The sequence below is a fragment of the Elephantulus edwardii genome, unplaced genomic scaffold (genome assembly GCF_000299155.1).
Source record: "Elephantulus edwardii isolate Elephantulus edwardi_28Jun2011 unplaced genomic scaffold, EleEdw1.0 scaffold00032, whole genome shotgun sequence".
In the NCBI taxonomy this organism is placed as follows: Eukaryota; Metazoa; Chordata; class Mammalia; order Macroscelidea; family Macroscelididae; genus Elephantulus; species Elephantulus edwardii.
The window spans coordinates 1,938,111-1,951,175 of record NW_006399782.1 but is presented as its reverse complement, the minus strand read 5'-3'; the positions used below and the strand labels follow the sequence as shown (position 1 = coordinate 1,951,175).

The window sequence follows — 13,065 nt, the reverse complement described above, 5'->3', positions numbered from 1 at the left end:
AGTCACTACCCTGGACAGAAGAGGCTGGTCATTGCTATGGTGCCAACAGGTTTCAAGGAAGCTTTCAGACGAAGACTGAGACGAAAGACCTGGTAATCTAATCCCAGTGAAAACCCCATGGGTCACACAGGCCTGTTACACTCTGCACATGGAGATGCCCTAAATGGTAGCCCATTCAGTGGGAGCAAATAAAACCTTCGAACTAAGGTGGTGGCTAGATTTGGGTCAGGACGTAGACTTCCCTACACAACACAAGATTAGACAAGACAACCAAGGCCTTTTCAGACGAGTATCCTTTCAATTTTCCTGGATCCTCAAGTTACTTAACATCTCTGTGTTTTTACTCCTGTAGCATTAAAATGGAAGTAATCATCCACTTCATCAATGCAGAATAAAACCAAGAGAGATGTAAAATTATGGTTTTTTGTTTATTTTTATTTTTTTTAATTATGGTTTTGTAGTCAGTGTTGAAGAAATACTTTTATTCTCCCAAATTTCAAAGTCATTTACTATATAAAGTATTACTGAATTGTCTTCTTTACTCAAGTGTCCTGAATCTTATCCAGTGGAATGGTATGATTCAATAGTTTAAATGAAGAATTAGGATATCCATCCCTCCCCCATTCTAAAGAAAGACAGTTCTTCAAATGTTTTCACTACATTTACATTTAATTTAAAGGATAGACAGATATACAATTAGTCTGATCAGCTACTAATATGCTTTGGCATCCCTTTATTTTTGTAACCAGGAGCCAGTTCACTTTTTCACCATGCTCAATAGTCAGTTTTGGCAAAATGCGGCCATGTTCCTTTTTCTCTGTTACTGAAGCACCAGTCTTCCCATCCTGCTTGGCTCTCTTCATTTTCCTTTTATGGGTATGTTTTGTGGCACTCTTGTGTTTTTTCTCTATGTCACTGCTCACATCCCATAACATTACCTTCCCATCATTCCCTCCAGTAAGCAGCAAGTATGATTCTGGAAGAAAGTTAACCTGGGATATACCCAATGTGTGACCCTTAAATCTCAATTCCTGTTCACATTTAACTCCCATCACCCTAAAAATTCGAACTCTCCCATCTTCAGCACCACAACTAAAAATATTGCCACATGATGCCACTGACACAGAGTGGACGAGAGCAGGATTTAAAAGCTGGCCAGGTGACTGTGGGCCATCCAGGTCTTCGGATTCATCCTTCTGTAAATTAGTAATCCAGAGTGGTCGGGCTTTCTGAAGGCTCCACAGCATCACCTTTAAATAAGAGCCAAGAGTCACACAGTCATTCAGAATTCTTGCCGTTCTGTTCAACTTCTAATGCAACTATCCAAGTAGTTTGAAAATTATTAGTAAGATATCGATCACTACAACTCTATGCCAGTGGAACTGGAATGCTAAGCTAGAATGTCAAAGAGAAGTTGGTAGCATTTATCAGAATAATCTTAAATAACCTTTAATCAACTGACATTACAGAAGTGTGATATAGATTGTTAAGCAGCTGTTCAGTTTTAACAATTCTACTCTTAATCTCTTCAAGTAAATCAGAAGATGACAAAATTAATGACTTTTGGTCTATGGTACTGATAAGAAAAAGTGTTATCAATGAAACAAAGTAAATTTGAGATTATCCTTGATATAATTTCAATCTATAATGCTTTTCCTTTCTTTTCACATTTCCAAAATTATCCAGGAATGACAAAGGAGAGCATCATGTTCATCATTTAAAAGAATGTTTTAAGATATGTCCTTAAGTATAATTCTTTCAGTGATAATATCCATACATATCTACAAGGAGGAGCTACAAATACTTCTCCTTGCACTAACTCCTTGTGCCTACTTGCATTAATTCCTAAATAAAGTCAAAGATGAGGAAGTTGAGGACTTCTACCAAGTTCTGCAGTCTGAAATTACTTGAACATCCAAATAAGATGCCTTAATATAATTAGGGTAGGGGAAGAAGGAAAATGTGTATGAATGAATGAAAAAAAATATCTCTTTGTAAGCTTCCAGTAAGATCACAATAAAAGGAATGAGTGTTTTGCTTTTTTAAAAAAAGAAATGCAATAGTAACAACTGGTAATTGAAATGGTAGTTGGAAAATATGACTTTGGTGAGAGAAAAGAGGCCTCATAATGAAATGTAAAGAAACCAAACTGGCTTCATCTGTGGAATGAGATATGGAAAAACTCTGTATCAACAGAACAAGGCTAGAGGCCAGCTGTGGGAAAGACTATCAATTGCTTACATGCAAATTCAAAACAAATTCACAAGGGCCAAAGCATGACTTGAGTTTATCCCACCTGAATTTAAAAAAAAAAATCTCAACAACAATCAGAAGAGTTGTGAGATGATATCGAGTATGAATTTCATGAAGAAAGCAAAAGGTCATTAAAAAGACAGGAAAGAAAGAAAAGTCCAAATGTCAGAAGATACTCTGAAACTTGCTCCTGAACATATAGAAGCTACCACAAAGAAGAAATGATGAAATAAGAGGGCTGAACAAAAGACTTCAAAGAACAGCTCAAGAAGACAAAGCAAAGTACTATAATGAAATGTGCCAAGACCTAGAGGGTAAAAGGGAAAGAACATGATTGGCATTTCCCAAGTAGAAAGAACTAAAGAAAATTCAAGTTTCAATATTGATGGACTCTGTGTGTAAAATAAAGAATGATGCAGGAAGTACTAAAAGAAGAATCCCAGGGAGGAATGTAAATCATACAAAATTAAAGAGCTGTAAAAGGAACAACAAATGGGATATTGTGATTGAATGCAATGACTAAGTTAGTCAAAAGTGGGACAAAACCAAATGTGGCCTGAGACATTAATGTACCTGGACAATAACTGATTGTCTAAAAGACCTTGACAACCATTTGTAGTTCTCAAACTGATTCATGACTATCTTAAAAAAGTGGCATGATGATGACATGGCAGCTACTGTTGTAGCATGATGATTATTACATGGCAGTTACTATTGGGATGATTATCAAATATTACCTCCCTCAGAGCTCAGATCTACTAGAGGATCTAACACAAAGAGTTTAATAAAGTTTGACAGAGTTACAGTCTTAGCCTACCCACAAAACCTTTAATAATAAAGTATGAATCCCTAAGCAGCACATTTGAATCTATGTGTAAGGTTAAATCTAAGCCTTTAGGATTATTTCAGCCATTTTCATTATATCTCAAATACGTTGTTTTTATCTTATATCCCTTTTTTTAATCTTTTTTTTACCCTTCACCGCCACCCCTCCCCCATCAAACTGTGCAACCCTATGATTATCCTCCCACCTCATCCTCACTTCTCTGCTTCCAACCTCTTCCTGCCTTTGGATCCTCATACTCATTTTACAATAATGGCTGTAAACAGTATCTGTCCTTATAGGACTGACTTAGTTCATTCAGCATAATGCTCTCTAGTCCCTCCCAAGTTAGGTAGTGATGTAGAGAATAATTGTTCCTGGGTGTTTCATAGTATTCCACTGTGTGAATGTACCATAATTTCTCAATCCATTCATTTGTAGTTGGACATTTGAACTGTTTCCATGTTCTTGTGATAGTGAATAATACTGCTATGAACAAAAAAAAAAAAAAAAGAAGATGGAAGAAAGAGACAAGGTCACTGTACCAAAAAGAACTGGTTGATACTGAACCATTTCAAGAACTAATGGCACTGAAGAAAGAAATGAAAATGGCACTGAAATCATTGAAAAATATGGCTCCAGGAATTGACAGAGTCTCAGTGAAGGTGTTTCAACAAACAGAATGCAACCCTGGGTTCACTAGCCTATTTCAAGAAATTTGGAAGATCTGGGCAAGTAACTGAAAGAGATCCATATCTCTGTCTATTACAAAGAAAGGTGATTAAAAGAATTTGGAAATTACCAAACAATATCACACACAAGTAAAATCTTGCTGATGCTTACTTAAAAAGGGCTGATGCAGTACATCAATGAGGAACTGTCAAAGATCTGAGTTGGATTCAAAAAAACGCCCTGGAACAAAAGATATTTCTAGTATTGATGGCTCCTAGCTGAAAGCAGAGAATACATAAAAGATGTTTGTGTTTTATTGACTACACAAAGGCATCTGACTGTGTACCACAATAAAGTATAGATAACATTGCGAAAAATGGGAATTCTAGAGTATGTAACTGTGCTCATGAAAAACCTCTGGGTGGACCAAGAAGTTGTTTGAAGAGAGTAAGGGCACACTGTATGGTGTAAAATCAAGAAAGTGGTGCATCAAGGTTGTATCCTTTTACCAGACCTACTCAATCTGTGTGCTGAGCACATCATTTGACACTTGAGTATATGAAAAATATGGCCTCAGAATTGGAGGAAGACTCATTAACAACCTGCACTATGCAGAGAGTAAAGAGGACCTGAACCACTTGGTGAAGATCAAGGACTATGGCTTTCAGTATGGACTATACAAAAGAAAAGAAAAATCCTTGCAAATGGACCAGTAGAGAAGAAAACAAACTTGTCAATGACATAATTTCATTTGGATTTACCATCAAAATCCAAGGAAGCAGCAGTCCAGATATCAAAAGGCATAATGCATTGGGCAACTGTGCTGTCCAAGACTTCATTATATGTTGAAGAGCAAGGAGGTCAGTTTAAATAAGCCTTCCAAGCCACACTGTTTTCAATTCCTTCATGCTATATCTATCAGTTGGATAATGAGTAGGAAGATCAAAGAAAAATTGATGTATTTGGACTGCAATGCTGGAAAAAGTACTGAATATCTCATAGACTGCAAAACAGAACAAAACAAAAACACAAACCCAAAAAACAAGTCTATCTTGCAAGAAGTGCAACCAGGATGTTACTCAGAGGCAAGGATAGCAAGACACTGTCTCACATACTTTGGGAAGTTCCAGCCTTCTTAATTTTTATTACTTTTTTTGTGTGTATTGTCGAATTGGATTTGACTGGTACAAGAGGAGATTGCCCCTCCGTCTCCAGTGGTAGAGGTGCTAGCCTTTAGGAAAGACATGACACTGGGAAAGGTGGAGGGTCAGTGAAGAAGATGATTTCCAAGAGTGGGCATGATTTTGATCTGTTGTACACAGGGTATCCATGAGGCAGAGTTGACTCATGTCACCTAACAACTCATTTGAGGGACTTAGCTCAAGTCCCTGTCCCTTAAAGAAGGCTTTCCTAACTATTTCAGTCTATTTCTCTTTTTGCCGTATCTAATTTCTATAGGGTTGACTATTATCCCAGTAATGGATGTGAACTAACTAGCTTGTCAGCTTAATTCAACCTGTGATGTAATCAATCTCTTGCATAATGCCTCGCAAAGAACAGAGATCCCAAATATGTCTGTTGACTACTGGCTACTTCCTGGAATTATATGTGACTTTTTTGGTTACTCTCCTATAATTTTCTTAAATCTACTAATTTAAACAGAAATGCTAATTAAAACATTTTAAAGCAAAGAATAAGCTTTGCGAATGGATTTTATAACTTAATGATTTATTCTCTTCCTATGATAACAGGGTTAAGAGGGAAAATATTACCATCTTCAAAGGAAATAATTTTATTATACCACCTAGTATTATTTTTGAATTATGACTCACAATTTAAAATGAACAGTAGAATAAAAATGATCTTGCTTAGCACAGATCTCAAGTGACAAAATTATGATTACTAATGCTACTACTTTCAGGAATCATTTCTACAGTTCATTACGAGAGAGGTTTCTGCGATTACAGAGCACAATGCTATTAACAGCTCTGGTGGTCTAGTGGTAAGGAGCTGTGCTGTCAACCAAAGACATGTGGTTTGAATCCATCAGCTACGGGCAATCTTCTCCCCTGTGATTTGCTGCACCTGAAAACCCAGAGGAGAGTCAGTTATGAGGCTGTTCTGATTTGATGGTACACAACAACAACAACAACAACACTGTTAGAGGGAACTCTGGTGATGTAGTCCACAGGGAGCTGGCTGCTGACATAAAGGTTTTGCTCTCTGGTGTTCTGAATCTACCTGCAACTCTGAGGGAGAAAGTACAGTCTCAAACATCTTAATAAGTCATACTATGTTCCTGAAATCTCTGCCTCTTTTGAATTTAATTCAAATCTATCTAAACCAAACATTTATAAGGTGGTGGTTTTCTGGAAGAATTCTTGCCTTCTTTTTTGTGGGGGGGGAATTCGGGTTCAATCTTCCCCACAGAATTCTTGCCTTCTACATGGGAGACTCGGGCTCAAGCCTCAATCAGTGTTCCTCACAGTCAGTCACCACCTGGCAGTCAGTCAATGGAAGTTTGCATGATGTTGAACAGTTTCAGTGAAGCTTCTGGATAAGGAAAAAAGGCTTGACAATCTAGATCTGAAATCAGCCAGTCAGGGTCCTGTGGGTCACAAGAGGCATAAATGCAACTGACTGCTGGAAGAACTGGCAGTATTTTCTTCTGTTGTGCACATGATTGTCATGAACTGGGGCTCATTTAGGAGCCACAAACAACAAATCTAAGGTTATAATTTTATAATTTCTATAACAACAGTGAAGGGTTGTTGAATATAGCAGTAATTCAGTTCCTGCCTTGAGGTTAGAGAAAGAAAGAACTCAAAAATAACTTAGTAATGTTTCCTTTCATTATTAAGCTTATATTCTTGGGCTCTCCCAGAAGCTGGTTGAGAATTCAACTAACACTGGATAGTCAAGTACTAAAATCAAAGGGTGGAAGAAATTGCAAATGGAATTTCTTAAAGCATGAATGTGCTGTGTAGCCATTACTGGTTTTTTTTTTCTATATTTTATTACTTTTCATAAACATTTACAGAGATTTTGGGTTTCCATGCTGTGTAGCCATTACTGTTGTATCACAAACTACTGAAGAATGTAATCCACAGTGAATTTGTTACAATTTTGGCAGTCAAATAAAAAAAGCAATGACTTAAAACTTATCAGAAATTAAAAATAAATTTCTTAGGCTGTTGCCAGCTGTATACTACTAAAATCTAAGGAACAGAACTGGAGGCAAAATGTCAAATTCTGAATGCCTCTTCCTTGTTGAATATGTTGCTGTGTTGTGTACTATGAAGTTGGAAACGCCACAGTTATCAGCCAGCGGGTTTTCACATGGGAGGAGATTACTCAGCTTTCTTCCATACAGCAGCTCAGAGACCGAAACACACACCTTTGGCTTGGCAGCACAACTCCTTACCACTACGTTACCAGATACATTTTTGTACACTTAAATGTCTAGCGTCATGGCTAGTGGTTAATTTATGATCCAGTATCTGAAAAAGAAACTGGTACAGCTGAAGGATGAAAGAAGGACTAATCAAAGGTATACTGTACAATTTACCTACTCAAAATGGATATCCATCTGGTTGTGGAGGTCTTTCTGTACAATCATCTAGGCAGTTTTCACCACTATGGTAAAAGAATGGTGGTGCTAGGGTCACTATGATCATTAAGGAGAGAGAGATTCCCATTATAGACATCTTGGCAGGATAATTCTTTGCTGTTCTGGGACATTCAGCACTGTGGGATGTTTAGTATTCATAGATTTTGCATATTAAGTATCATAGTTTAGGGCCTGTTATTGTTGTCATATGCTGTCACATCAGAATCAACTCATAACTGACCCTCTAATAAGTTTTCAGTGGCTGTAAAACATACAGAAGGAGACTGTCTATCTTCCTCTTGTGGAGAAGCTGGTGGATTTGAACCATCTGACTTTAGGCTGGCAGTGCAATTCCTTACCACTAAGCCACCAGAGCTCTCTAGTTTGAGGGTAAGAGGATTTCTTAATTTTCACAATAAAAATAAGCATCAACTAACTCTAAATAAGGGAGGAAGGCAGAAGATTAAAAACAATAACAAACCTAGAAAGAAAAAACCTCAAACTCATTGCTGTGGTGTTGGAATGAACTCACAGCTGGATGAAATCAAAGCAGAGGGCTTTCAGAGGTTGTGAATGGCACAGGAAGAGACTGTTCATCTTTCTCCCAAGGAGTGGCTGATGGATTGGAATCGTCAGATAAACACAGTCTTTGCCTTAGGAGTGAAATTCCTGATGGACTAGGCCACCAGAGCTTTGAAGGCTCAGGAGGGCATGAGAAAGACCAATGGATAAGAAGGTAAAAAAAACCTTTTTAGATAGGATCACAGAGTCTTACACTAGACTGTATAAAATTGGGAATTTAGATTAAATGCTTAGAACAGTTCTGGGTACAAATGTCAGTAATAAACAATGGTTCTCTTTCGAGAAGTCACCTGTTCCAAAACCCTGATGTTTTCCTACTACATCATCAATGACATTTTTCTTGAATACATTTGGTGCTATGCCTTAGGTCTGAATTCCAACTGTGTGGTTAACTTAATCTCAGTTTCCTTATTTGCAAAAAAAGTAATTACTTAGCAGGTATGATTAGCATTAAATTAATAAATGCAAAGTAGTGGAAAATGGTAGATGCTCCATAAACAGAAATTATGACTATCGTCATTACTGAGATTTACTCTCAAGAGAAAGAACATCTCACTATCGGAAAGACTGAACTATGTGAAAGCTCTTTCTGTGGTCACCAACATAAAACATTTCCATTAATACATCCAAGAATTAGTAAAAGAGATCCAAACCCCTCAAACTTAACTTAAATAGCCCAGCTTGCAAAGAATGGGTGGCTAACTTTGCCTTCTGCAGTCTACTTATATATTATGCAAATGTTCTGAGCCAAAAATGTAAATTCTCAGGTTTTAGGAAGGTGGTAAAGCACAGAGAAAGGAAGACTAAAAGTGGAAGGATTAAAATCTACTAGGTTCTGTCAGACTAACCCTAATATAAGGTAGACGTAAAAATTATGGCTAATAATTGAAGAAGATATGTTAGCAGAGGATAGATAATACAAAGCATTACCTGTATATCCAGCCCGCAAGATACCAGGCTCTGAGGTCTGTGAGGCCGAAAAGCTACAGCAGAACAAATATTGGAATGTCTCTTTAAGGATCTGCTAACTTTCTTATTTTCCAAGTCCAGGATTTTGATTGTGCCAGAGTCATCAGCAGAAGCCAGCAGGTTTTCTGTTTCATTCAATGAAAGACAATTTATTTCTTCTTCGTTTACATGGAAATGGTCCAAGGAGTCTTTGAGTGACCTGACATCCAGTACGCTAACGGTCTCTCCATGTGAGGCATATAGCTTGGTGGGACAGGTGTTGGAAAATAAGACACTGGCAACGTCATCAGTCCCTTGGAACCTTAGGTGTCCTAATGGGGTCCCATCTTCACTCCAAACCATGAGATCGCCACCTTCTGCTCCAGAAGCCACTAGCCCTTCTTTACTTGCATTTAAACAGAGAATAGGAGAAGAATGTCCATCAGTCCACTTGACTGCCATATTAGCCTAAAAGATTCTGTAACGGGGGGGGGGGGGGAATAATAATAATTTTTTGTTTTATACATGAGTATGATAGTAGAAGACAAATGCAACAAGCAAGATTTCATTTAAATATTTTAAAAAGACATCTAACACCAAAGAATACACCATCACACCAATGTAACACACCACAGCACAACACCAAAGGATACAAGAGAACCCCACACAACACCACACCACATAATGCACACACAAAAAGACATCTAAAAAAATACAAAAAATTAAATGAGGGTTCATATCCCAGCAGGGGCCTCAAAAAAAAAATTAAATGAAAGAATTCTAGAAGAGTGTCTTTGAAAATAGGGTGGTGATGCACTGGTTGGCATCTGCTCAAATGGAAAGAATAAATAGTAAACAGATTTATTTGTACCTTCTATTTGAATACTGTTTAAGACTGTGAGCCTCAGAGCCAGGTTTGCCAGAGCTCTACCACTTATTAGGGAGCTCTGGTAGATGAATGGTGAGAAATTGTACTGCCAACACAAAGGGTAGAAGGTTTGAATTTACCAGCTGCTCCACAAGAGAAATATAGGCAATCTCCTCTACTGTGATTTACTGCCTCTGCACGAGCTATGGGTCACTTCCAACTAGACGGTACACAACAACTACTATCGTCACTATTCGATGATGCTGGGCAAGTTATTGAACCTCTACAGAACTGAAATGCTTCTCTGTAAAATGAGGAAGATAATAATACGAGCAGCATTTATTTCATAGGCTGGTTGAGCAGATTCAATGAGCGGTTGGCCATCCAAATTTCTTCCTTTGTGAAAAGTCTTTCCATGTCTTTTGCCCATTTTGTGACTGAGTTATCAGTCTTGTAGAGGCCCTGTAGCATTATGTAAACTTTCATTATGAGACCCTTGTCTGAGATGTCATTGCCAAATGTTTTCTAACCCCTGTCAGTAGGTTTTCTTTTTCACCCTACTGGGAAAAAAGGTACAATCAATTGTTTTTTCCTCAGTCAGTAGGTTTTCTTTTCATCATACTGGAAAAAAAGGAACAATTTTTAGAAGGTCCCATTCATTGATGTTAACAAGACTAAATGAGATGCCTGGGACATAAAAAGGGATCAACAATCATTACCATTATTACTTATCTTAGTGTTTCTTGGTTTTTCTTTAAAAGAAGGTCTGGTAGTGCACTGGTAGTGTAGTGCATTATGTGTTGCACTAATACAAAGGTCAGCGTTTGACTATACCAGTTGCTCTTGTGGGAGAAAAATGGCCAATCTCCTCCTGTAAAGATATACAGCCTCAGAAACCAAAGGGAGGGCTGTTATTAGTCATAATTGACTTAGCAGTGGTTTGGGATTTAAATATTAAGTTGAGCAAAGTGATATTCCAGACACAACACGAGAGGTTCTCAAAATGCAATTTCCCGGTAAGTAGTACCAGAATCATCTGGGAACTAGGGTGTAGCAACTTGTTTTAACTAACCATGTTGGTGATTCTGATATATGCTAAAACCTATACGATACCAACAATGATTTGGGGAACTGGTTAAAAATTCAGTTCTTTCTGGGTTTTATATCAGAACTAATTTAGTAATTTAATCTTACTTGCAAAACTATCATTCTGGTTGGATTTAATTTTACAGATAATAAAATTTTATCACAAAGTGGTTAAATAATTTGCCCAAGGTCACTTATTACTTAGGATTCATTAGATTCATGGCATCTAATAGAAAAAGACTCTCACATTTCAAAATAATGATATCCCCTTTCTGACAACTCCATTTAACATTAATTTCACTTATTAGTATTCATTAAAGAAAGAAGACTTTTATCTTGAGAAAGGTGGCCCACTGATTAAGTGTTCAATCGCCAACCAAAAAGTCAGTGATTTGAATCCCACTAGCCATGAACTGCTAAAAGAACGAACAGGTATGTCTTAGAAAAGGTTCAGTTGGAGCGTTCCTTGGAGGCAAGGATAATTAAGTTTCATGTCTCATATTTTGGATGTGTTGCTAGGAGGAGCTATTCCACGGAAAAGGATATCACACTTGGAAAAGTGTAGGGTCAGCAAAATAAAGGAAGATCCTTATCTAGATACATTGACATGGTGAGTTTAGCAATGTGCTCAAGTGTGTCAGAGATGGTGAGGATGGCACATGATAATGCAGGATTCAGGTTGTTCATAGGATCACTATAAGATGTAATCAATTCGATGGCACCTAACAACAACTGCAGAAGAAAGATGTGCAGTCTGGTTATGTAAAGAGTTATAGCCTTGGAAATCCTATATTGTTTTGGGGCCCACCTGGAACCAACTCATTGCTTATTCTCCAATGGGTTTTCAGAAGCAGTTTAAACACAAAGGAGGAGATTGCCTGTCCTACTCCCACAAAGCTGGTGCATTTGAACTTTGTACCTTTGGGATTACAGTGCAGCTTCTTACTAAGAGGCCATAGAGCTCCCAGAAAACCCCATATAGGGCAGTGATTCTCACGACTGGACCAACTGGCAGCATCAGGATGGATGGTGAAGAGATTGAGATTGTACACAGCTTTAGTTTGCTTGGCTCCACAGTCAACACTCTTGGCACCAGTAGCCAGGAAATTAAAAGGTGCATTGCCATGGGAAAGTCTGCTGTTAGGGACCTCTCCAAAGTACTGAAGAGCAATGGTGTCTCTCTGGAGACTAATGTGCATTTGATACAGGCCATGGTCTTCGCAGTCACTTGTTATGCATCAGAGAGTTTGACAATGACCAAGGAAGATCGAAGGAGAATTGATGCTTTTGAGCTGTGGTGCTGGAGAAGAGTATTGAGAATACCATGGACTGCTAGGAAAACAAACATATTTGTCCTGGAAAGGGTTAAACCGGGTGGCTCCTTGGAGGCAAGGAATCTGAGGCTCTGTCTAATATACTTTGGATATGTTGTGAGGAGAGACCGGTCCTTGGAGAAGGACATCATGCTTGGGAGGGTAGAGGGACAGCACAGGAGGGGAAGGCCCTCTATGAGGTGGATTGATCCAGTGACTGGGGAAATAGGGATGGTAGTGTCAGAGACAGTGCGATTGTCACAGGACAGAGCAGAGTTTAGGGCTGTTGTACATAGGGTCACTATGAGTCGCAAGCAACTAAACGGCACACAACAACAACAGCAACAACAACAATTCTGTCCTATAGGGTTCCTATGGGTTGGAATCAACTTAATAACAACTGATTGGTTGTTTTTGGGTGTTTTTTTTTCCTTTTCTTTTAGGGGACAGGGCTCACACAGTGCCCCACTACCACAATTTATTAGTTTCCCACATTTGGGGAAATTGCAGAGGTCAGCACATCTGAAACGCAACAGGTGAACCTTGCCCTGGGAAAACCACCTCCATGATCGTGGCACTTCCTCTGACTAAGTATGGGTTGGTGAATCTTAGAGAACAGAATACTGACCAAAAGCTATGAGTAATAATAATTCACTGCTTTTTAAAAAATGTACTTAAAGATCTTAAATCATATTATTTATTTCTCTGCAACTATACAATAGTATTTATATCCAAAATTTAGTTTTCTGATCCAATCTCCTAGGCATTCTTGATCTATAAGCTATGAACTACCATATAATATTACCTTGCTTTAAGTTTCTCTAAGGAAAAAAGAAAAAAAATCAATGCAAATTTTAATTGTTAGATGAAGGAAACAAACAAACCTACTGAAATAAATTTAGTTTTTCAT

General features: G+C 38.0%; 1 protein-coding gene across 1 annotated transcript; it reads right to left on the bottom strand.

Annotated features, from left to right (window-relative positions):
- Positions 1–668: 668 nt before the first annotated feature.
- WDR53 (WD repeat domain 53) lies at positions 669–9,350 on the bottom strand. The gene is made up of 2 exons (XM_006884194.1): positions 8,871–9,350; positions 669–1,250 (listed from the first exon to the last, which is right to left on the bottom strand). Exons 1-2 carry the CDS (start codon positions 9,348–9,350, stop codon positions 669–671), a joined length of 1,062 nt encoding a protein of 353 aa, XP_006884256.1.
- Between the last annotated feature and the right edge of the window lie 3,715 nt (positions 9,351–13,065).

Bases quoted from the DNA above. Each gene is read 5' to 3' on its own strand.
- WDR53 (XM_006884194.1), bottom strand. From the start codon at position 9,350: ATGGCAGTCAAGTGGACTGATGGACATTCTTCTCCTATTCTCTGTTTA. The intron at 1,251-8,870 runs GTAATGCTTTGT...TCTTATTTAAAG, and splicing joins CTTGCGGGCTGGATATACAG to GTGATGCTGTGGAGCCTTCA.